At 38.1% G+C, this 26386-nt stretch overlaps 1 protein-coding gene across 2 annotated transcripts in view; it reads left to right on the top strand.

The window, feature by feature from the left end:
• WDR70 (WD repeat domain 70) overlaps positions 1 to 26386 on the top strand; it is a 296044-nt gene that overhangs the window by 265975 nt on the left and 3683 nt on the right. For both annotated transcript variants that reach the window (XM_038535279.1, XM_038535280.1), the window contains 4 exons: positions 1908 to 2008; positions 3618 to 3697; positions 5694 to 5810; positions 8142 to 8304. In XM_038535279.1, coding sequence (XP_038391207.1) covers positions 1908 to 2008; positions 3618 to 3697; positions 5694 to 5810; positions 8142 to 8304 — 461 coding nt within the window. The remainder of the gene's footprint in view (positions 1 to 1907; positions 2009 to 3617; positions 3698 to 5693; positions 5811 to 8141; positions 8305 to 26386) is intronic.

The raw sequence follows: 26386 nt of genomic DNA, 5'->3' as shown, positions 1-26386 counted from the left end.
AAGGCATGGTTCTCAAATGAATCTCAGTAACGAAGCGCCTATAAGTCAGGCTGTGCTTTGTAGATCATCAACTGTTGATAAACTTAATTCCATCTTACCAACCAAGCACAGTTTTATAAAATAAAATGTGTCTTTTATATTCATGTATTATGAAGTAGATTTCACAAGCATATATACAAAATGGCAATCCTCCCCCAAAAGCCAAACTGTATATGATATACTATTTTCAAGGACTTTTGTTAATATTCACTCACTATTATATGTTTTATCATCTTTTAGCTAGTGGACACTAGGTAGCAGGCATCATAGATTTAGGAAAAATTGTGGAAAGAAAACCTAAAATTGTAAAAATCCTGCCCTTTTAACTTAATTTTACACCCTAACCCCAGCGACTGGGAAAACATAGCTACTCTGATTTTATTTTCTCAGTAGAACATCTCAGCTGTCTTCAGTGGTGCAGAACTTAAGAATGACTCTTGTAGAGTATTGTCAGACAAGAATTAGAAGTCCTGCAGACTCTTATATTTCCTCTTGAGCTCCTCGTGAATGTCAGAGAAGAATTTGCAGCCATATAACTATATACATACTTTTTGCCAGTCAGGTAGGAGCCAGAATTTCTATCAAAGGGGATTGAGGAGATCTACAGATATTTTGTCTTAACAAAAGAATGGGCTGATTAGGGAGAAGAAACCAGAGAAATTTAGCCTGAGATAAATTTGGGAGGCAGAAGTTTCATGATTTTCATTTTACTATTAGAACTGAAAATAGTGGGACGCCTTGGTGGCTCAGCGGTTGAGCGTGTCTGCCTTTGGCTTAGGGCATGATCCCGGAGTTCCGGGATTGAGTCCCGCATCAGGCTCCCTGCAAGGAGCCTGCTTCTCCCTCTGCCTATGTCTCTGCCTTCTCTCTGTGTCTCTCATGAATAAATAAATGAAATTAAAAAAAAAAACTGAAAATAGCGGTAGTTAATTGTACCCTTTTATCCTTAGTTCCTGTATGTTGCTTGGCACATGATGGTTCTTAATAAATCTTGAATTGATGTTTCCACTCATTACTTGTTCTATCAGAGCGAGATCTGCAGCACCTAGCACATGGTGTCTCTGTGTACCAATTTTAGCTTCCATCTTTCTCCCCCTTCATTCCATCCCTGCTGAACCTCCCACCTCAGCCCTCTTACTGCAGACAAAAATTAAAAACAGGTTGTAGTTCTCACTGAGAACTCATTCTTTTTGACCCCAGAGCACCACTTATTTTCCTTACCAGTAATGAATTCAAAGGATCATAACTTCCAGTGAACCTTCTCCTAAATAGTTTTTCATTCAGGTTAATGTCAAGTTTTTGTATGCTGTATCTCTGTTTTACTTCTGCTATTGTCCTGCTGGTTTATCTCATAGATAGGGAGATATTATTCAATGCCTGCAAATATGTGTTGTTCCTGAAAAAGCTTTATGAGATTTGGATCTTTGTGAACTTAAAACAATAACCACCTGGCTTCAGTCTCCTGTCCAGAGGGACATATTGTGTGTATGAAACACTGAGATCTAAATCTGCTTCAGTGGTAAGCAGAACTGAGTTATGCGGGTTTAGCATTCCAAGATGCCAGCCTCACATGGCAATGGAGCTGGGGAAGCCTAACTTTGTGGTTGCTAGGTTGTCAGGAAAAGGGAGGAGCAGTGTCAGGAAGCAACATCTTTTTCAATTTTAAAGAGTATCACACATATAATAAGTGATGGAATAGAACTTAACCTCAGGGACACAACCTTGTGGTTTAGAGGAAAATGTCTTACAAATTACAGGTAGCTGTCAAGATGATACTTAGTGTAGTAAATTAGCCATCAAAGAACCAGCAGGATTTTTCCAATTTTTATCTGGCTTCTTAAATTGATTACCATGCCTTTCTTTTTCAGAGTGTAGTCCGCTGCCTGTGGCATCCAAAGCTGAACCAAATCATGGTAGGAACTGGAAATGGATTGGCTAAAGTCTATTATGACCCCAACAAGAGCCAGAGGTATTTCATAAGTATTGCCTGTTTTAGATGGATGACAACAACTGGGGGGAAGGGCTTCTTTTCCCACTCTGCTTTTATTTATTTCCCCCTTTGATGGAGATCCACTCTTTTAGAAAATGCAGCTGGCACAGAGTAAAGCCTCAAACTCCTGGTATTGTACTTTTAAGAGGATTTGGATATTGCCCTTGATCCATACAGAATTCAAAGTGAAAGTTTCCTGGGGATTTGCAGTTCTTTAGCTGAGATGTTGAGTGCAAAGGGGAAAAAAGTCTTGCCCACTTTGCATACCACCCTGGACATGGCATTAGCAGTGATACATGTAAGGGATTAACAAAGTAGAAGACTAACAACAGGAAATGGAAATAGCTGGTCTGTTTTGTTCCCTTTCTGTTTGGGCTTTTATCAGGTAGTGGCTTGGATTTTTGGGGTGCTTCTCTGCCAGCAGAAGGGGATAGCACAACTTATTTCCTCTCCGACCCCATGCCCACCCCAAATGCTAGACTTTAACATACCAATGTGTTTCAAAAATCTGAAAACTTCACTGGAGGCTCAATTAGTTCCTCAATTATTTTCATTTTCTCTGGACACAAAGGTGAACATTTGTCACCACCCCAAAAAAGGATAATTTTGTTTCTCTTTTTAGATACAGTACTTGACTAGCTCTTCCTTTAGAGTAAACCTTGGTTAGCTAATATTAAAATTCACATGCTAAATTCATTGGGACCCCCCATAAACCTATTTTGAGGTCCCACATCCTTTTTGAGGAAAGGAAACTCATCCTCTCAATGAATATTCATTGCTATAATTTGGATCTGAATAGAAGCAGACAGTGCTGTTTTCCCTTGGAACTTTGTGGACTAATGTTTTAATCCTTGCCCTATAAAATAAAATTTTTGCTGTTTAAGAACAAATAGGATTTTGTTTGTTTTTTAATAAAGAAATTGAAAATGTAATTAGAATGAGAGAGTCTGTTTCGTTTGAGAAAACGATGAGTCGCATTTGATAGCACCGGTTTGGAATCTTTAAGAAATTTTTGTATTTGTATTTGCTTCTCCTGAGAGGGATAGCTAATTATTGCTAAGGAGAAGTGAAATGTTCTAATCAAACTTTTGGTTAATCCCACACATTCTTGGGCAGTTGCCCCGTGGCAGCACTGCCAAGCCGACTCAGTTCCAGACACTTGTACTCTTATATTTGAGATGTGGACAAATGCCAGTTGGGGTGTAGACCACCCAGGTTGCTTTCATCTGAGACATAAACTAAAATTTGAACCCTGTGACCTTCAGGGTAAAAAGGTTGGTTAATTTTGTTTGTATCTCTCTGAGATCTTAAATTTTAAGCTATTTCTATAAATTTCTCAAACTAATGTTCTGTTGCCCGTTACCCCTCCAATCCTTTTACTCAGTAGTAACCACTGACTGACAGACTTACTTTCCCATAAATTTAATCCCTTATCACCAAGGCCCCATCTGTTGCTATCCCTTAGAAAGTCAAGGACTTGGCAAGATGGTGTGCACAGAGTGTGTTCCTGAAAGTATCTAATGCTTTTGACATGACTTTCTGTTTATAAGACCAAGTAAAGAAAATACTGTGCTTTTATCTGCCCCAGGGGAGCAAAATTATGTGTGGTTAAAACCCAGCGGAAGGCGAAACAAGCTGAGACTCTAACCCAGGACTACATCATCACCCGTAAGTTGTTAGCATGATCTCTCCATCATCCCTCTCCCTTCTACTATAGTGTGGTGTTGATCTCATGGCTTTAGAGACAGAAAAAGTCTTCAGAGTCCAGGCGTATATTACACAATACCATGTAGACAGGACTGTGAGTCATGTAACAGCCAATAGCTTTAGCTTCTGTAACTCATCACAGAGACAGGGTAATTTCATGTAACTTTCAACCCAAAAGGGAAAAGCCTATTTGAGCTTAATGCATTACTCCATAGCAGCCTTTTAAAGAATAACAATCTGTTCTAAGAATAAACAAGAAAGAGTGCTGGTCTTGGAATCAGGAGACCTGGATTTGTCCAGTTCTACCAATGACTTGCAGTGTGATGTTGAACAACTGAACTTTATCAAGAGAGTGAGGAGACTAGGTGAAGGGTCTCCTTCAGTTCCCTCCAAGACTGTGACAGTAGTTCCAAAGACATTTGGACATAAAATGAACTACCTGGGGTACCAGAAATATTACCAGAATAAGCAGCTTCTCTCAGGTTTGTCACACAACCTTGTTTTAACCTGGCAGATTTGTGTTTCCCAGAGCCAGAGCCTCAGACCTGTCACAGGTAGAAGCTAAGAAGGACATCTTGGATGCAGTAGCAGTTGTGATGAGCAGATACCCTGTGGACTTTACCGAGGTCTCAGTCTAAAGCCCAGGGGGCGCTATACTGCTGGGATTTTGTCCCTGGTGGTGGGTCTCCTGTAAGACCTAGTCCCTTGGAGCTTATGATCAGTAAGGAGATCCCATGACACTTTTTGCAAGAGCAGAAGTGTTAAAAGTCAGTGTCACAACCAGTCTAGCTCATGTAATTACATGCGGCCTACTTAAATTCCTCCAGTCGTTTGAAGTGAAAAGCTATTTTTCCCCCTCCTAAAAATACTGTTGTGTCGTGTTGCCCAACAGAATGACGGGTGGCTGTGTTTCACAGCTCCCCTGACTCAAGGCAGGCAGGTTTTACTGGTGAGTGAGATGGTCCTAGCCCAGCTGGTGCTCGGGGATGGAGGATACTGGAAGAGTTTCTGAGGTATTTTAGACGTTTCTGTCATTCATATTATAAATTCCTTTTGAACCCCTATTAATCCATTACCTTCTTTACCCCACTCCCCTGGAAAAAAAGTTTTATCTTTTAAAGGAGATTTTACTCAGCATGTAAGGATCCAAAGAAATTATTCTGATATATTTTTTTGGTAAAGAAAAAGATCATTATTTAATTTTTTTCCTCAAAAACCCTCTCGCTTTCCTGTGGAACATCACTATTTCCCTTTTACATTCATATATTCTTTTAAATTATAAAATTTATTTCTGACATTGAGTGAACAACTAATAGCAATTGGACAAGTACTACTTTGATTCTTATTCTTTTGTCCCCCGTATAGAAGTAGGGAAAAGTCTCCATCAAGTCACTGTGCCAGGAGATTCAGGCACCCCTGTGCACTCAGGGCAACCTTTATCCCAGTTTCAGTGGGATAAGTGTTCTTCCCTTCCGGTTACTCAGTGTTGTCAACTCCTCCTGAGAGGTGGTCACATTTCAGAAACGTGTGAAGTGATTCCAGTGTTTGTGAGGCGTCCGAGGAGACTTCAGGGCTGACAGGCAAGCTGTTGGCATCATTCACATTTCGGTCCTGTAAGAAAAAATAAGGAGCAGTCCCATTAAATGTTTCATTTCAAAACCACAGAAATTAAGTTTAACTGCTACCCATGGTTTGGGAGATGGGGAACCTCACCAGTGTTTCCGTGACACTATTTGACAGTATTTCCTGAGTGCCATTAGTTGCCAGGAGAGGTGAACAATGAAGTCTGGTCTCAAACAAAATTGGCTAATTGGTTACAGTAAGACTGTCTTTTATTATTAGATGAAGGCTGTCATTATGACTTCCATTTCATCTTCAAGTTAGTCATGCTTCAGCTATGTTTTTGGATGGAAGGGTTATTATTATAATAAAATTTTTCAAATGTGACTTCTCGTAGCTCATGCCTTGCCTATGTTCCGTGAGCCCCGCCAGCGGAGTACAAGGAAACAGCTGGAGAAGGACAGACTGGATCCCCTGAAGTCTCATAAACCCGAACCTCCTGTAGCAGGCCCAGGTGACTGTGATCTAGCTTGTGACCTGCAAAGGGGGTGGAGGGGCAGGGTGGGGTCACTGATAGAGAATTGGGATGATCTTTTGCTCCTGGATGCTGCTTTGTCTTTGAGAGATTTTACCACATAGTGGTTTTCAAACATTTGCTTTTTAGCATTGGAACTTTTTGCTTAAGGATGCAGAATCCTGGTGCATAAAACTGATAAAAATGGAGCTGCTGTGCATAGAGAGGAAGCCTGGAGTCCTTTCTGCTGGGTCTCTAACTTGAGCCCTTTTAGGTGACCTTGGTGGAACTCTAGGGCTCCTGGAAGTCATATTAAAACCACTGCTCTCAATATTAGCTTTATATACAACATTTGGGTACCTTGACCAGAATCCAAGCTGGATTAGGTTTCACATAAGGGAAAAGTGGCCATCATTTAATTCTGTGTTGATAAAATGGAGCTGCCCATTCCCCTAGAGGATGAGTAACAGTCCTTAGAGTTTTTAAGAAAGTAGGTACCACCTCCTCCCAAAAGAAGACAGGAAGGAAGGAAGGAAGGAAGGAAGGAAGGAAGGAACGAAGGAAGGAACGAAGGAAGGAACGAAGGAAGGAAGGACCGGAAGAAAGCGAGGCAGCATTGGCTATTATATAACACATAGGTTTACTGGATCCCATTTTACTAGTTATTACTTGTGTGGTTTCTGTTTTCCTAGGCTCCTAAGCATGTAGCTTTTTAAATTTCATTTATTTATTTATTTATTTATTTATTTATTTATTTATTTATTTAAGCCTGTAGCTTTTGACTTGTTTATTCATCCTGAACCTGAGCCTACATCTATTTGGCCTGCTGCTTCAGCCTTGAAAACATTTCACATATCTATCTTAACTTTTTTTTTTCATTTTCTCTGCCATCATTCTAATCAAAGTTCCTAAATAATATTCTTACCTAGATTATTGAAAAGCCCTTCTAACTAGGCACCTTATCTCAAGTTGTTCTCTTTCCTTCCCAGCCTGCTTCCATCCATCTTCTATACAGCTTTTATCTCCAGCTCCTCTGGCTTATAAGCTCCCCACTGTCCATTTGAATTTCCAGAGAATCGTTCTCTGCAGTCTGACTCTAACCCACTTTTGAGCATTCCATCTCACTTCTCTCCTACTCTGATCTTCTGATGTGACTATCAGTTCACTCCTGCCCATAAATGCCCATTGAATTGTCCTCTTTCTGTATTTTTGTTCTGAAACCATTCTGCTCATTCTGAAAATGACCTCTGCCTGCAAAGCTTTCCCAAATTGGATCCATCTCTCCTTAAAGACCTCCCCAACCACCTCAGCCTGAAAAGCTCTCTCCTTCCTCTAAGAACTATAATAGTTAGTGGCCACACAAATTGTTTCACAATTAATTATTTCCTACCTTATTTAGTTTCCTCTTATCTTGATTTATAGAATTAATCTTACAGCACAGTTTGGCTCTTCACATGTGTGTGTTTTAAATCTTCCTAAAAAGTCATACATTTTTGAGTACTAGGCACCAGGCTAGCTGTGGGGATCCATCACGGAGCGAACCCTTGCCCTTACAGAGCTTTCTGTCTACTAGAGCGGTTCCAGTACTGTAAAATAATGTGAATCAGGGTATTTAACTCATTTGGTTTTTTCTTCTACAAGGTACTTGGAAGATGGCAATCCCTAAGATATGTTTAAAGCTAAGATAGACATTTAACAAATACAGGTTAATTTTTTTTTTAAGATTTATTTGAGAGAGAGAGAGCAAGCACTTCATCCCAGGACCCTGAGGTCATGACCTGAACCAAAATCAAGACTCAGCTGTTTAACCAACTAAGCCACCAGGTGCCCTAATACTGGTTATTTTTATTAAATGAATTTCAAATTATAATGCCTAAGGAATCTTTTCAAGGCTTATACATGGCAAAGTATTTGTAATTCCTCCTTGCATTGGTACCACTATGTAGATTAAACAGCTAAGACATAAAAAAACCATCTCTTTCTATTTAAAAATGTTATAGGGAAGTTAAGGTTTGATGATTTCCTACTTCAGTTGTGATGATTGTAAAGGAAAGCTGAAGAGATGATACTGAAGTTACTCCTGAGATTTGTGTGCTTCAAGCCAAGGTCTGAATAAGCTCCAGAGTGCTCAAACCCTTGATTCCATAGGGAGTGATAAAAATCCAGTAAACTTGAAGCTCTGGCCTCATTATGTTACTCATTTAACCTGCCACCTTGGAAGCCAGCACTGAGGGATTCTCAACCTTTTCATATAAGTATAGTACATACAAGGAATACTTATATATTATTGTGCTCATTCTAGTTTTGATTTTTTTTCCCCCTTTGAAACAGGTCGTGGGGGCCGGGTTGGAACCCATGGAGGCACTCTGTCATCATACATTGTGAAGAACATTGCTTTGGACAAAACTGATGACAGTAATCCCCGGGAAGCCATTCTGCGGCATGCTAAAGCAGCTGAAGACAACCCATATTGGGTTTCTCCAGCATATTCTAAGTAAGAAAACAGCCTTTTAAAAATAGAAAAAAATTATTATGTTTAGTGAATTAGAAATAATGTAACAATGGCTGCTTTGAGATTCTAACTCCCCATTTCTTGTTTTATTCTTGAGCCAAGTACTCATAGTCATAGGACTCTACAATGGTAAATTTTTAAAGTAGGTCAATTCCATCAGTTATGGCCTATTGTAAGCCCATTATGTGAAGCCCATTCTTCTCTGGTTAAAAAAGGAAAAATACAACCCATATGTGTTATCTTAGTTGAGGAGGGTTAAAAGCAGATAAACGGTAGCAGTTTGTAGGTCTGTCATTAAGGCATGCTTTTTATTTGCAGAGCTGTGTTTGGAAGTAACATGTACATAGGCAAAGTAGAGCCTGCCTGCTCAGATTCCCTCAAATAGCTCAGTGTGGATGAACATATAGTGGTTCCTAAAGCCTCTAAACCAAGAACATTTACACTAGAGAAAGGTAGTGTAAAATTGTTGGATTCTTAAGTTTTCATTTTAAACCAATTTTAGACTTCCAGAAAAATTGCAAAATAGTACAGAGTTCATGTACACTCTTCATCTAACTTCCCCTAAGGTTAACACCATACATAACCACAGTACAATTATTTAGCAAGCCCAGGAAATTAACACTGCTACAATATTGTTGATGAAGCTACAGACCTTACTTGAATTTCCCCAGTTTATCCTTTCTCTGTTCCAGGTTCCTGTCCAGGATCACACTTTACATTTAGTTGTTGCTTCTCCTTAGTCTCATCCAGTCCTAACAGTTTCTCATACTTTCTTGTCTTTCATGACCTTGACACACTGTTCACTGAAGAACACTTTTCTGTTATTTTGTACGCTTCTCTCAGTTTGGGCTTGTTTGATATTTCTCACGACTGGAACAAAACTATGCATTTTTGACAAGAAATACACAGAACTAATGCTGTCTCCTTTCTGGTGCATCACATCAAGGATGTCATGTCAATATGTCTTACTACTGGTGATGCTGACCTTGATCCTTGGTTAAGGTCATGTCTGCCAAGTTTCTCCACTGTAAAGTCACTGTCATTTCTTTTGAGTTAATAAATTATTTTGGGGTGGTATCTTTTATGACTATAAATTCTGTCCCTCCTCAAACTTCTAATCTTATTATCCATGGGTAGTTTGCCTGCTGCAGTTATTACTGTGATGTTTGCCTAATGGTGATTTTCTGTTTCCTTCTTCCACATTTATTAATTGGAATTCTACTAAGAAAGAATCGTTCCTTCTCCTAACTCTCCCTTTTTTTAAGTATTTTTTATATCAATATGTACTTTCAAATACTTTATTTATGGGTTAAAAATCCAGTATTACCATTATTTAGTTTTTTGCTCAAATTGTTCCAGCTTTGGCCAAGAAAATCTCCTTTGGAATAACTCCTGTCCTCTTTCGACGAGTCCCTCTATTTTTTGAGCACTTCCTTACATTCTGATACTACAAGATATGCTAGAGTCATCTTTGTTTTTCTTCCCCCAGTCCTGGAATCAACTACTTCTTTTTTTAGGTTCCTTTTGTTTGAGAACAATGTTTAAAAACCAAGATGCTGGTACTAGATGTGCTTATTGCTACTGAAGTGTCATTGCTTCTAGATCCTCCTAGGTCTTCTTAGCTGACAAAACTTGGAAAAAAAAATATATATATATATTCTTTTTCTGAAAGAGAAAGTAAACTTAGAAGTGTTCTTGAATCCAGAACTCTTGACCATGAAGTGAATACAAACAGGAAAGAATGGGCTACACATAGACAGAACTACTATAGGAAAAAAAGTGAATCAGAACATTTCAAGTGGTGGAAATCTTCCCCTCCCTCACCCAAAAAACATAACTCAGAAGAAAATGAGCACAACAACACTCAAAATGAAATAAAATATCCTCAAACCAATATTTGGAGATATGAAAAAAAACAACAACAACTTTGAATCAGAAATATAAAACTAAGAACAGAAATGAACAAAAAAACAAACAAAATCAGAACATATATATATATATATATATATATATATATGCTAACCTATGAAACACACACGTACATGTATACACACACACACCTCTGTATTTATATTTTAAAAACTGAGTTTATAGCGATGCCTTTGATTTCAATCCTATGCCCGTTTCATTTTACCTTTCTTCTTCCTGTGTTTTTAACTTCTTTCTCCAATAATGAAAAACCTAGTTCTCATTACTAACAAAATACTTATTTGTTCAATTGTAGTATACGTATAGTTTCAGAACTGCTGATCCATACACCTGTGAGAAACATTTTCTCTAACCAGGATTTCCCTAACTCCATTCATGTAGTTTTCCCCCATCCTTTTAGCCTTACAGCATCCAGTCAAGAGGTTATTTTTCATAGTTACTTGGAAGAGAGATTTTCTTTTCCACTCTTGTCAGAGTGGTATTGTAATTCATTTGAAATGCAGTTAGGACCATTTATTAGTATGCATTCCTTTTTTGGGTTTCCCCTATGTTCTGTTTATTTGGGAGGTATGTGTAGGGTGTGCAAAGTATTAATCTAGTGTTAGGAGCCAGAGCCTTAAAAAAGACTTGCTTTTCCTCTCTGTTCCCTCATTTGCATACCCTGCTTCTCTCAGCACCTTCCATGTTCTCCCTCATAGGCAGCCTATCTCTTTAGTTTCTGGTTCACTTTCCTGTAGGTTTCTTGCACAAGAGAACAGATTTGTATTTTCTTCTACCCTCTCTTTTCTTACATGAAGGATAGTATAATATAAATACCCTTCTGGGCCTTGCTTTTTTTTTTTTTTTTCCACTTAGGATTATGTCCTGGAAATCATCTACATTGGTTCATAGAGCTCCCTCTCATTCTTTTTCACTGCTGCATAGTACTTCATTTATGGAAGTATCATCATTTATTCAGCCACTCTCTTGTGAGTGGATATTTAGGTTGTTCTGGTATTTTGCAGTTGCTGACAGTGCTATAGTACATAAACTTATGCATATGTGTTTTTGTAAGAGGTGTATTCAAGTTTTTTCTTGATGTCTTCATATATTATTAAACTTTTCTCTTAAATTATGAAAAAGCTGGACCTTGATCACTTTTCAGAACATTAATATGCTGGAAAAAATCAGTTACGAACCAACTCAACATACATCTTATACTATCAGTTCCTTGTCTGCTAATCATTATGAACTCCTTTGCATAAAGGAAAAACACATTGTTTTAGCTGGGGTTTCTTAGAAGTAGATCCTGAAAAAAAGATTCATATAAAGGTGTTTATTAGAAAGCATCCATAGAGAAACCAATAGGAGAGTGGAGAAGTATTGAAGCCAAGTAAGGGTATGTCAAGCAAAGTTTCAGAGATGGCCACTTCGGCTCATTCTTCAAGGTAACCCTGGAGACCCTGGTCACAGGAATGGTAACTGGAGTACTTATACTCCAGTTATCTATTGATCCTTGCTAATGGCTGGAGATAGGGTGGGGGGGGAGACATTCCCAGGTACTTCCAGCTTCCCAGGACTTTAGCAAACTGCCCTCTGACAAAGGGATAGGTCCTGCTGTTGTGAGAGAAAGCACCCCACACAAAAATGCTAAAGAGAAAAAAAAATGCTAAAGAGATTTGTGGGCTTCTTAGGAGGAGCATTGCATCCTCTGCTGTACATGCTGTAGCAGAACAGACTTGACTATGTAATATCAGTGGTGGTTGTTCACAATGTATACTAATAACCAGACAGTACAGATGGAACATCTCTGAACAATTAGTTGGATAATACTACAACAGCTAAGAGGGTCATATCAAGGCTGGCCAGCTAAATAGTGTGCATTTAGCCTTTTTTTGTATAGAATCTGTGTGTGTATAAGCTAATGGATGTCAACACATCATTGGCAGTCAGATAAGCTTATAGATTATGCCTCTGTGGACACTTCTGTTTTTGACGGAGTCATTATTTTCTAGTACTATTAGGATTTTTTTTTTTATGTTCAAAGAAACTTATTTAGAAACATACAAAAAAAATAGCTGGGGAGAGAAGAATCAACAGAGCCATGTTTTAAAATTTGCTGAACATAGTGAACATCATTTGGAGAAAACTTTGGCACTGTCTACTCAAATTTAAAATGCAAATACCCTTTGACTTGGCAATTCTGTGTCCAGAAGTTTTGCACATGTGGCAAATATGTATGTCCAAAGATACTAAGTTCAGTGTTATTTATGAAAGCAAAAGACTGAGAACAAATGTAAATATCCTTCAATGGGATATTGTTTTAGAAAAGTATATCTATACAATTGAAGATAACAAGAAAGTATAAAGAATAAGCTAGATACATATGGATGGATATGTCCTAATCTCCAGTAAAACAACCAACCAACAAGCAAAAACAGAAACCAGCTTATAAAAAACATGCTGTCTGCATACTTATGTTTTTAAACAGTGGATGTAACTACACACATATCTGATCATTTATACATGACTCCCTCTGGGAGGAAATATAAGAAATGTGGGTGGTAGGTATCTTTTAAGTAGGAGAACAAAGGAGCAGGAATGAGATGATGGGCAGGGTGCTGGGGTTCGGTGGAGGGGGTGAAATGAAAGGGGCTTTCCAAGTTCCATAGTCTGCCTGATAGCACTGCTGGATTTTTTTCACTATGTGCATGGATTCCTTAAAATCTGAGACATGAAAATTATATATGATATTAAAGCTAGATCTTTCATCAAAAGATGAAAGAAGTTTTAGTTGTTAGAAGTTAAAACAATAGCCTGGAAATTCTAAGGCCAGCTTCCTGGCCTGGGGTCTAGCAAGGACCTACTATCCAGTAAGTTCTAAAAGTTATATTTTCATTGTCTCACTTTCTTCAATGGTAAATAAGGTCTTTGACACTTTCCCATAAATTATACATTGTTAATATCACCCAATAATCAGCAGTATCATTTCAATATTTATGGAGATACCTCAGTAATTTGCTTTGCATGTAAACGCACACAAATTTATTTGGAGCAGTTTGCTATCAAATGTATTTTTTTTTTTTTTTTTATCAAATGTATTTTAACGTAAGCAGATTTAGGAATTTTTTTCTGCTTGGGTTTTGTTTTAGTTAAGAAAGCCTTCACATTCAAAATAATTCTTCAAATTCTCCCATCTTTCCATTAATACTTTTTTTTAGTTAAATCTTTTATTTTAGTGAAATTATTTTAGTGAAGGGAGTGAGAAGGGTATATTCATTTCCTGTGGCCACTGTAACCAATTACCCCAGACGTGGTGGCCTGTAAAACAGAAACGTATTCTCATAGTTCTGGAGGCCAGAAGTCTGAAATCAAGGTGTCATTGGAGGCACACTCTATACAGAGGCTCTAGGGGAAGCTCTGTTCCAGGCCTCTTCTAGCTTCTGGAGGTTGCCTGCTAGCTTGGTTCAGAGTCACATTATCCCAGTCTCTTCTCAGTGCTCACTTTGCCCTGTGCTTTGTGTTGGTCTCCTCTTCTTTCTTACAAGCATACTCATGATGTCATTTGGAGCCCACCCAGGATAATCAGGATTATCGCCTCATCTTAAAATCCGTAATCACGTCTACAAAGACTTTTTTCCAAAAAGGTAATATTTACAGCTTCCAGGGATTTAAGGTGGATATTTCAGCCTACCACAGTAGAGCTCCAATTTATTTTTTTCCTGTTGGTTATCCAGTTCCTGTAACACTTTCTAATTGGATAATCTAGTTTTCCTTATTGAATCGAAATCACATCATTACACTCTACACTTCCATATGAATTTTGGCCCATTTCTGGGCTTTCTCTTCTGCTCTATTATTTGGTCTATTCAAGTAGAAGTATCAGACTGTTTTCATTGTTGAAAGACTGCCTGTTCTCATTCTTCTTATTAAAATTTGTATATTTTTGTAGGTTTCTATGACTTTAAGCTATCAGAGTAAACACCTGCCCCCTCCCCAATTCTTGGTGATATTTGTATTGGAAGTGAGTTAATGTGCATATTAATTTAGACAGAGTTTTACAATATTGGTTCTTTTAAACCAAGGGCAGGGTATGTCTTTCTATTCAATCACGTCTCTTTATCTCTCAGTAGTATTTTTAAGTTTTCTTTATATAGATCTTTCACATTCTCTTTTAATTTTGTTTCTAGTTATTTTATCTTTTTGTGGCATTGTAAATAGAATTTTCTGCTGAGTTTATAACTCTTGTGTATATGGAAATGCTCTGTGGCCACATATATATGTACTGCAATGTATATATCAGTATTTGTTTTATATACAGCTATTTATCTTGTTTTCCTATTGTTTTCAATACTTTTTCACTCAGTTTGCTTATTGTTTCCAGGCATAAAATTATATCATATGCAGATAATGGTAATGGTAAGATTACCTCATTCTTAACAATTTTTTAAATTTATTTTTTTAATTAATTTTTTTATTTGAGTTTAGAGGACACAAAATGTTATACTACTTTCAGCTGTGCAACTTAGTGATTTGACAAGTTTATACATTATGCTCTGTTCACCACAAGTGTAGTTCCCATCTGTCCTGTTACAGTATCATTGACTATATCCCTTATGCTGTGCCTTTTATTCTGGCGATGTATTCAGTCCATAACTGGAAGCCTGTATCTCCCACTCCCTGTATCACCCATTTTGCCCAACTCCCCACCTCCTTCCCTGTGGCAACCATAGTTTGTTCTCTGTATTTACAGGTCTGATTCTGTTTTTTGTTTGTTCATTGTAGGATTTTTTTTGTTTTGGGGATTTTTTTAGATATCATTGGTGAGCGCAATCATACAGTATTTCTTTCTCTTACTAACTTAGGTCACTTAGCATAATACCATCCAGGGCCATCCATGTTGTCTCAAATGCCATGAGCTTATCCTTTTATTGTTTTGTTTTGTTTTGTTTTGGCTTTGTAATACTTCACTGTGTGTGTATATATCTGACAACTTTCTTACTCATTTGTCTATTGATAGGCACTTAGGTTGCTTCACATCTTGACTATTGTAATTAATGCTGCAATAAATATAGGAATGCATTTGTAATTTCAAATTAGTGTTTTTGTTACTTTGGGTAAATTACCCAATAGTGGAATTATTGGATCGTACATTTCTATTTTTATTTTTTTGAGGAATCTCCATACTATTTTTCACAAGGCTGTACCAATTTACATTCCCACCAACAGTTAGGAAGGCTTCTTCTTCTCTACATCCATGCCAACTTGTTTCTTCTGTGTTTGATTTAGGTCATTCTGAAAGGTATGAGGTGATAACTCATTGTGGTTTTGAGTTGCATTTCCCTAATGATTATGTCTGTATACTGTATGTCTTCTACATAAAATGTCTATTCACGTCCACTGCCCATTCTTTAATCAGACAGTTGGGGCAGGGGTGGTTGGTGTTGAATAGTGTAAGTTCTCTACGTTTTTTTGAATATTAACCCCTAATTGGATATGTCATTTGCAGATATCTTCTATTCAGTAGGTTGCCATTTAGTTTTGTTTATGGTTTCCTTTGCTGTGCACAAGCTTTTTATTTTCATGTAGTCCCACTCATTTATTTTTGTTTTCATTTCCCTTGCCTCAGGAGACACATCTAAAAAAGTGCTGTAATGCCAATGTCAGAGAAATTACTGCCTATATTCTCTATTACTGCCTATATTTGTGCTTTCAGGTCTCACATTTAGGTCTTTAATGCATTTTGAGGGTTTTTTTGTGTGTGTGTATGGTGTGAAAAAGGGGTCCAGTTTCCCTTTTTTTTGCGTGTAGCTGTCCAGTTTTCTCAGCACAATTTATTGAAGACACTGTCTTTTCCCCAGTGTATATTCTTGCCTCCTTTGTCATTGAGCATTAAAGTGTAGGTTTATTTCAAGGCTCTCTATTCTATTCTGTTCTGTTGACCTATGTTTATTTTTGTGCCAGTAATATACTGTTTTGGTTACTACAGCTTTGTAGTATATCTTAAAATCTGGTATTGTGATACCTCCAGCTTTGTTCTTTTTTTCTGAGTTGATTTGGGAATTCAGGATCTTTTGTGGTTCCATACAAATTTTAAAATTATTTGTTCTAGATTTGTGAAAAATGTTGTTGGTATTTTGATAGGGATTGCATTGAACCTGTAGATTGCTTTGAGTAATATGGACATTTTTTAAAAGATTTTATTTATTTATTCATTAGAGAGAGGGAGAGAGACTGGTAGAAACACAGGCAGAGGGAGAAGCAGGCTCCATGCACCGGGAGCCCGACGTGGGATTCGATCCCGGGACTCCAGGATCGTGCCCTGAGCCAATGGCAGGTGCTAAACCACTGAGCCACCCAGGGATCCCCAATATGGACATTTTTAATAATGCTTGTTCTTCCAATCCATGAGCATGGAGTATCTTTCCATTTGTTTGTGTCTTCAGTTTCTTTCATCAGTGTTTCAGAGTATAGTCTTTCACCTCTTTGGTTAAGTTTATTTCTAGGTATTTTATTCTTTTTGGTACAATTGTAACTAGTATTGTTTCCTTAATTTCTCTTTCTGCACTTTATTATTAGTGTATAGAAACACTACTGATTTCTAGATATTAATTTTTTTTTTTTTTTTTTTTTTTTATGATAGTCACAGAGAGAGAGAGAGAGGCGCAGAGACACAGGCAGAGGGAGAAGCAGGCTCCATGCACTGGGAGCCCGATGTGGGATTCGATCCCGGGTCTCCAGGATCGCGTCCTGGGCCAAAGGCAGGCGCCAAACCGCTGCGCCACCCAGGGATCCCTAGATATTAATTTTGTATACTGCAACTCTACTGAATTCATTTATTCTAGTACTTTTTTTGTGGAGTCTTTAGGATTCTTTTTTTTTAATGTAAGTATCATGTCATCTGCCAATCGTGATGGTTTAACTTCTATACCAGTATGAATGGCTCATTTCTTTTTGTGGCTAGGACTTCTAGTACTATGTTGAGTAAAAGTGGCAAGAGTGGATATCTTTGTCTTATTCCTGATTTTAGAGAGAAAACTCTCAGTTTTTTGCCACTGAATGTGATGTTAGCTGTGGGTTTTTCACAGATGGCCTTTATAATGTTGAGGTGTGTTCCCTCTAATCCCACTTTGTTGAAAGTTTTTATCATGAACAGATGTTACCCAATTTTTGTACTAGTTATCTAATTGTGTTAATACTACCAGAACAATATTAAATAATATGATCCCACATATCTTTTTCTTAATTTGAACCTTAAAGGAGTGACTCTGGGCAGCCCCAGCGGCCCAGCGGTTTAGTGCCGCCTTCAGCCCGGGGTGTGATCCTGGAGACCCGGGATCAAGTCCCACGTCAGGCTCCCTGCATGGATCCTGCTTCTCCCTCTGCCTATGTCTCTGCCTCTCTCTCTCTCTCTGTGTCTGTCATGAATAAATAGGTGAAATCTTTAAAAATAAATAAACAAATAAATAAATAAGAATAAAGGAGTGACTCTGTTAGGTTAAATTATGTAATTGCCCTTTTGTAGGTGAAAAAGGGCAAATATTGGCAATTTCATATTCAATTTAATATTTATCCATAAAGCATAATTTTTGAAAACTCATACATACAAGATGTTAAGGATGAATCCATATCTTTCTCTTCTATTTGTCTATTCAATAAAGATTTATTAAACACCTTCCATATGTCAGGTATTGTTCTAGATTATGAGGATAAAGTAGTTTTTATGGAGCTTATATTCAAGTAGGCAGAGACAGACAATAAATAAACCCATAGGGGATCTCTGGGTGGCTCAGTGGTTTGGCACCTGCCTTTGGCCCAGGGTGCAATCCTGGAGACCCGGGATCGAGTCCCGCATCGGGTTCCCAGCATGGAGCCTGCTTCTCTCTCTCTGTCTATCATGAATAAATAAATAAATAAATAAAATATTAAAAAAATAAATAAACCCATAAATTTTAGATGGTAGCTAGTGCAAAGAATAAAACTAAAATAGAGGTAAGAGGATTTTTAAAATATGGTGATGGGGTAAAACCTCTGCTAAGTGATTTTTGACTTGGATGAAATGAGAGAGTGAACTGTGTAGATATCCAAGGGAAGAGCATCCTATGCAAAGAAAACACCATACAAAGATCAAGAGGCATGTTCTTCTGAAATAAATGAAATAGATTCTGAAATTTTACTGGATTTGTTTATTGTATTTCTGTGAAAGTGATCATATGACTTTTCTTCTTTGATAAATGAATATCGTGAAGTATATTACTGAATTTCCTTATATCAATAATTATGTATTATTGAATTATCCTTGTATCTTTAATATGACGCTCACATAGTTATGGTTTGTTCTTTGTCCTCTGTCAGACTGGCTTTGTAAAAATTTTGTATGCTTTTCCGTATACATTCTCTTGGGCTATTTTGAATATCATTAAATTTATCTAATTTGAAAAGATTTGATAGAATTCACTTGTGAAACTATCAAAACCTGTTGCTTTTCTGGAGGGGAGGGTAAATAGTAATTTCTTAGTTTCTCTCTTTCTTTTCCATCCCCCCCACAGTAAATACTCTATTTGGATTTTCCAATTCTTGTGGATCTGCTCAGTAGCTAATATTTTCTTGGGAAATCATTCATCCAGATTTTCAGCTTTCTGTAAATAGAATTAATTAAAGTGGAATTTCTTTTTGTTTTTTTGGTGAGCATTAACAAATGATATTTTCCTGCATTGTAGGTAATTTAGTTGTATTTACAGTTGAATAATGTGCTAGCTTAAATGTTAGCTCTGCAAATAGAACAGATACTATCATGTCTTTTTCCCTACATGTGAGGAGACCAAAGCTTGCAATTGACAGTGATTGCAACTAGAACTGTACTTCAGCTCTCTTGATCCCTACTCTAATGAGCTTTTCCGAGGTCTGTGCTCTCTGTTAATATATACCCTTCTGCTGCTGCATTTTCCTCTCATCTCCTTCCTTCCACCCAATTTTGTCACCTTCCATTTATTGCATACTAACTAAGTTCATGGCACTGTCTGTGGCATGTGATTTGTTAGCCAGAATGGCAGTGCTATTTCTCCTGTGTTCACCTGCTAGAGTATACTATTTACTGCCAAGTGGCAAAGTGTTCGAAAGGGAAGCTAATATTTAAAAGGATCTTTTCGTAAAGGTCACTGTAATCGAGAATGTGTGTCTGGTTGTTTTTCTTCACTGCAATTGACTTCTGTCAGTGATGAAATGAAGATTTACTGTATCTCACTTTATCACAGAAAAGCACAATTAGACATTACATAAATCTCCCTGCTTCCACATGACATATGCTCACCTTTGTTCTCCAATGATGATAACAAAGAGTCTTTGAACACTTTACCTTTATCGATTGAGTCTTCGAGTTTCATTCCTGGCACTAGCAATGTAATAGCCATGGAAGTTTTAAAACACTGCAGGATCACAGAAGCCTCTTGTTCAGCCACACATGGTCAGATTCAATTACAGTTTCTTGTTAAAAGAAGTGGCTCGAGGGAGGGGCGAGGAGCTGGCTGGAGAGTGGGCAGGATATAGATCCAGAATGCTATTAGCTTACACATCAGACAGAGATGGACGTGTGTGGGAGCCTGGACCCTGGCCAGCAGCTTGACAGCCTGACAGCTCTGTCAGCCATGGTCACTTTTCTTGCCAGATAAGCTGCCATTATTGCTGGTTCAGTCAATTTAATTTTCGGTGTGCATGTCTTGTCAGATACGGGATACATGGATATATGAACTTATATTAAAATATCATTCCCATCTATAAAGGATCCAGTTAAAGTCATGTTGAATTAATAGGCAGTATTTAAAGAGATCATTCTTTGAGTGAGTAAAGGTTTATATGTTATTTGTGTCAAGAAGAGACATAAAACCCCCAGAGGAAAATGTAACTTTTTTTCCTGAGTTCTATTTAAGTGACTGATTGTCCCTGTCCACCATATTCCTGTGTAGAGGCCAGCATTTCTCAAAGTAGTTTTGTGAACTGCCTCTCATCAGAGTCAAAGGTGGGAGTAGTGGGTTAAAAATGCAGGTTTATAAGTGGCACCTCAGACCAATTCAGATTCTGTGAGCTTGGGGCTGGAAATCTGCATCTTAAGTTTCTTAGGTGATTATTTTGTGCACTAAACTTTGATAATAACGCAAAAGTGATTATTTAAAATAAATCACAAATGATTCACCCCTAGAAAATTAAAATGCACAGAATAGATTATTCCAATTATACAGGGTGCCTGGGTGGCTCAGTGGTTGGGCGTCTGCCTTTGGCTCAGGGCGTGATCCTGGAGTCCCAGGATCAAGTCCCACGTCAGGCTCCCTGCATGAAACCTGCTTCTCTCTCTGCCTGTGTCTCTGCCTCTCTCTGTGTCTCTCATGAATAAATAAATAAAATCTTAAAAAATAAAAAGAACTTTATATATATTATTTATTTATCTTCACAACAGCTTATGAAGGAAATGGTATTATTGTCCCATTTTACAGATGAGGAAGTTGAGGGTTATAACTTGACCAAAGCCACACAGGTAGCAGGTGGCAGAATTGGAATTTGAATGCAGGCAGTCTGGCTTCAGAGTCAAGCTTCTGCTCTTGATGACTACAGAATATTGCTTCTCATCACAAAGCAACTGATCGCAGTTACTAAAAACTTGATTACTAGTGAAGCTGAAAAGACAACCATGTGAGCCAGCGTGGCATAGCTGAACACTAGACTAAGAATCAGACGTTCCGGGGATCGTTCTCGCTGTGCATTTCACTGACGTTGCCTGAGGTTGTTTCCCCGACTGTGAAATAAGAGAGCAGGGCTACGGTAACACCCGGCTACACATGTGAGTTGACGGGGGGTGCAGATGACACCTGGGTGGCCTCAGGCCTGTATGCTCTTCAAACATTTTATCCTTCTAACTTTAACCATTTGATGATAAGGCAGGTAATAGTGATTTTGGAGGGTTCTTTTTGTTTTCCTTTTCCTCTCTTTTTCTCTTTCTCTTTTTGTTTCCAATTTCCACAGGTTTCGCATTTGTCCCTTTTTTCCACCCTCACCCAGGCTTTGAACTCACACACCCAGCATTATGAGTTAGTGTGCCCTCTTTAATGAGTCTGAGATATGTTTATCTGTTTTCCAAAATATTATGTATTCATTTATTGAAGAAAATAGAACATTCTTTATCTAGAAACATCATGTTGCTTCTCATCTTCTTATTCATCCCTAATATTTTTTAAAAAATTATCTTTGATTAGCTCTTTGCCAGAAAGAAGGGCCCATTTCAAGTGGAATCTTTTGGTCAAGCCCTTCATTTAATCTTAATAATTCTGCAATTGTGATGACTGGGTCACAGTTCATCTGGACTGTATTCATTCTAACAGGGTTAACAAGTGTGTCAGATTGTCAAGTCATGGCTATAATTGACTTTGGCTTTGAGGTTTTCCTTCATAATAAACAATGGGCCCTGAGCCAAAAAAGCTTGTGGTTTATACTCCCATTCTGATGACTAAATATTGCAAGTGATTTCTCCTCATACTCATTCTGTGACCCTGGAACTCGCTTTATGCTTTTTGAATGAATCATATCAGAAGAATATCCATAATTAAAAAGAATGTGACCTGTGCACTTTTCATTGCAGCTGAAGACATTCTGAGATTCTTCTGTGGCCTGAGCACTAGAAAGGGAGTACAGAAGGCCTAGGTTAGAGCTTAGTCAGAAGAGAGAAGACAGCCTGGCTTGATGGTTTGAATCTCTCACACAAACAATGCACCTCAGAAACACCCTCATAGATTATTGCAGGGGGAATATTCATTATTCGTTACTGACTATTCTACACAAAATTCTTCTGGATGGAAACACTGAGGGTGGGACTCAGTTTTTGTTGGGCTTCTGACATTTTTCTCTTAGAACACAGTTGCTGGGAAGGACTCACTTTGTACAAATATGATTGAGAATTCAGTTTAAAAAATGTCCCGGGGCAGCCCGAGTGGCTCAGCGATTTAGTGCTGCCTTCAGCCCAGGGTGTGATCTTGGAGACCCGGGATGGAGTCCCATGTCGGGCTCCCTGCATGGAGCCTGCTTCTCTCTCTCTCTGTATCTCTCATGAATAACTAAATAAAATCTTTAAAAAAAAAATGTCCCAAAGGGAAAATTATTCAGCACAAATTATCATCTAATCAGAATTGATAGATTTGAGAAAGACATTTGCTTAAGCTTTTACATTTGCTTCATGAACTATTAACTATATTAGCCAATGCAGAGTTTACTGAAGCTAAAACAAAATAAAGCGAAAAAACCTTTCAGCCTTCTCTGATTAGTTTATTTAATGGCTCATAACAATAACTGTGTTGATAGGTAGTCTGTCCTCCTTTTCTTGGTAACTCTAGTAAACAAGTTGACATATATAGTCAAGTGAAAAATGTTTACTGTTCACCAAGTGAATTAGTCAAACTGGAAGTTTCACATCACCCTTTTCTGTAAGTTTAAGTTTTCAGTTAATACCTGGAAAAGTGCCTAAGTGTGGGCCATAAACTAGTAAATTAGATAGTCTGGATAAAGCTGATTTCAATAAGGTGGGTTACTCTGCTGGTACTCAGGCTTACCCTGTCCCCACTGACCTATTGAGCCAGGTGATTATACCTTTGGCTGAATGGAATGTTCCCCTTACCAACTTTTCCTTCATGTCAGTCTCTTTATAGGCTTTTGTTTTGGGCAACTGACATAAATCTTCCATGAGCCTGGAAGTTTGAATGAACAACTTCCTGTCTCTTGAGAAAGCAGGTACAGAACTAATTAAATACAAGACAGGGGAATAGGCTGGAAATGGAAATGCTTTGTCAAGGTGGTGTAATGTATTTCTTGCTCATTTTTTATTCATGCATGTATTTCCTGAGTTCCCGCCATGTGTTCAGTGCCCATTTGGTTTGGTTTGTTTTACTCTTCCTTATGAAAGCACCCAACAAAGTCTGTGTTAAAATCAGTGTACAAATTTCAAGCAGCCCAGAAAGGAATCCACTTTTTTGTGGCCAGTGACAATGTTAATAGAGACTTGGAGTATTTTTTGTTGTTGTTTACTTGCTGGTTTCCTATTGGTTTTAAAATCAGGGACTTCTGGACCAACTTTTAATTGTTTTCAAATCCATTAGCATTTTTGAGGGGGTGGGATGCCTGGGTGGCTCAGCAATTGAGTGTCAGCCTTTGGCTCAGGACGTGATCCCAGGGTCTCGGGATCGAGTCCCGCATTGGGCTCCTTGCATAAAGCCTGCTTCTCTCTCTGCCTCTCTCTGTGTCTCTCATGAATAAATAAATAAAACCTTAAAAAAAATTTTTTTTTGCATGTGTCATTTTACTCCTGCTTGGCATTGTTGCTTTATTATTTTTTTATTATTTTTTAAAGATTTTATTTTATTATTATTATTTTTAAAGATTTTATTTATTTATTAGAGACAGAGAGAGGCAGAGACACAGGCAGAGGGAGAAGCAGGCTCCATGCAGGGAGCCCAATATGGGACTTGATCCCGGGTCTCCCAGATCAGGCCCTGGGCCGGAGGTGGCACTAAACCGCTGAGCCACCCGGGCTGCCCTAAAGATTTTATTTATTTATTCATGAGAGACACAGAGAGAGAGAGGCAGAGACACAGGCAGAGGGAGAAGCAGGCTCCATGCAGAAGCCCGACACGGGACTCGATCCCAGGACTCCAGTATCACGCTCTGGGCTGAAGACAGGCGCTAAGCCGCTGAGCCACCCAGGGATTCCCCTGTTGATTTATTTTTATAGTAGTTTTCTATGCCGAGGGCAAATTAGGCCATCCCCCAGGGAAGAGATCTTTTGGTTCTCTTCCTAACTTTGCCTAATCATTTCTGTTTCTCATTGTCTTAAAGAGTAATGACTGAAGAAATCCATTTTTAAATGCCCTAGATAATCATTCATGAATTGAATTTTTTGAGTCTTTCCCCAAAAAATGAGTTTCCAAAATTTTTCAAAAGAATAACTGCTGGAAATTAATTTAAAGATAATAATGGGGGATCCCTGGGTGGCGCAGTGGTTTGGCGCCTGCCTTTGGCCCAGGGCGCGATCCTGGAGACCCGGGATCGAATCCCACGTCGGGCTCCCGGTGCATGGAGCCTGCTTCTCCCTCTGCCTGTGTCTCTGCCTCTCTCTCTCTCTCTGTGACTATCATAAATAAATAAAATAAAATAAAATAAATAAAAAAAAAAAGATAATAATGGCTGCAAAGAAAGAATAGCTGCAAGATTCAAAGCTGTAATTCTCTCACTTTGCTTCTATAAAACACTGGCATTCTCTAGACTTGACAGGATGTTCAGTGTACTCAAGTCAAATACTCTTGTAGAAAAAAAGTCTCTATTCAGCAAACAACATATAGCTCTTATGGAAGGCTCTGAATGGTGCTATGAGAATGTTGGTATTAGGAGCAGGATGGATTGGAACAGGGGAAACTTCTCTCCGTGGGCTGTATCTCTCTTCACCTGCTCATGCCTAACTCCCAAGAATTAAAGACTGTTTCAGGGGTGGGCCTGTGAGAGTGTGGCCTTGAACCCCATCCCTTCACCCAGTCTTCAGTGGTCTGAAGGCATGTGTCCGGGGCTGGCTTCTCCTAAGGTGAGAAGTACTTTCCTACATTTGGGAAGCTCATCACATGTCAAAGTTGATGTTAAGAAGACAGAGTCTCACTCCACAGCCTGGTTTCAGAGCCCTGCTTTAAAGCACTGCCTTCTTTCCCCAGCTGGGAGGGAAAATGTTCCCATGGGTGCTACTCAGTGTTCTCTACCAACCGGTGCTATGAGATAAGTGTAGGAATTGAGGGTAGTCATTTAGAAAATTGTATAGCTATTTGATATATTTTTAGAATCTAATAAAAAGTTTGATTTGTACTTTGAAACAGTCTTTATTTTTCTAGAAATATAATATTTGTCTGCAAAGGACTGGAAATTAGAAAACAAAGACGGGCTTACACCACAGATGGTTTGAGAAGCACTGCTCTAGGCAGAGCCCCAGATTGGAGGCTAAGGCCTTCTCCAGCGTGCCTCTTGTTTATTCTAGAAGCAGGTTCATTATTCCTTATCCCCAAGTCCAAGAGTCTGATTCTTCTTTTTTTTTTAAATAAAAAAAATTTTTTTAAGTTTGGTAAAATATATATAACATAAAACCCTCTTTAACCATTTTTAAGTGTGTATTTCAGTAGTGTTAAGCACATTTACATTGTTGTGCAGCCAATCTTCAGAACTCTTCTTATCTTGCAAAACTAAAACTCTATACTCACTAAACAAGAATTCTTTCTTTCCCCATCTTTCCAGTCGCTGGCAACCACCATTCTGCCTCATGGATATGAATATCTCAGTACCGCATATTAAGTGGAATTATATAGTATTTGTCTTTTTGTGACTGACCTGTTTCACTTAGCATAATTTCATTAAGGTTCATCTGTAGCATTTGCCAGAATTTCTCTCCTTTTTAAGGCTGAGTAATATTTCATTATAGATATCACCACATTTTGTTTATCCATTCATCTATCCACGACATTTAGGTTGCTTCTACCTTCTGACTATCTGAATAATGTTGCATTGAACATGGGTATGCAAATATCTCTTTAAGACCCCACTTTCATTTTGGGGGGGCATATTTCCTGAAGTGGAATTGCCAGATCACATGATAATTTTATTATTATTTTTTTTTTAGGAACTACCATGTCATTTTCCATAGATGCAGCATCATTTTAAATTCCCACCATCACTGTGTAAAGGGTTCCAGTTTCTTCACATCCTGGCCAATACTTTTTATTTTCTGGGGTTGGTTTGATAGTAACCATATTGGTGGGTATGAGGTGTTACTATGGTTTTGATCTGCATTTCCCTAATGATTGACAATGTTGAGCATCTTCTTATGTGCTTGTTAGTTTTTTGCTATCTTCTTTGGAGGCATATCTATTCAAGCCCTTTGCCCAGTTTTAAACTGTGTTGTTTAGGGTTTTGTTGTTGTTGTTGTTGTTATTGTTGAGTTTTAAGAGTTCTTTATATATCCTAGATACTAACCTCTTATCAAATATATGATTAGCAAGTATTTTCTCCCATTTCATAGGTTGGTTTTTTAGACTATCGATTATGTCCATTGGTTCACAGGTTTTAATTTTGATAAAGTTCAATTGACTTA

Source organism: Canis lupus, chromosome 4 (assembly GCF_011100685.1).
Source record: "Canis lupus familiaris isolate Mischka breed German Shepherd chromosome 4, alternate assembly UU_Cfam_GSD_1.0, whole genome shotgun sequence".
Lineage (NCBI taxonomy): Eukaryota > Metazoa > Chordata > Mammalia > Carnivora > Canidae > Canis > Canis lupus.
This window is presented reverse-complemented; position numbering and strand designations above follow the sequence as displayed.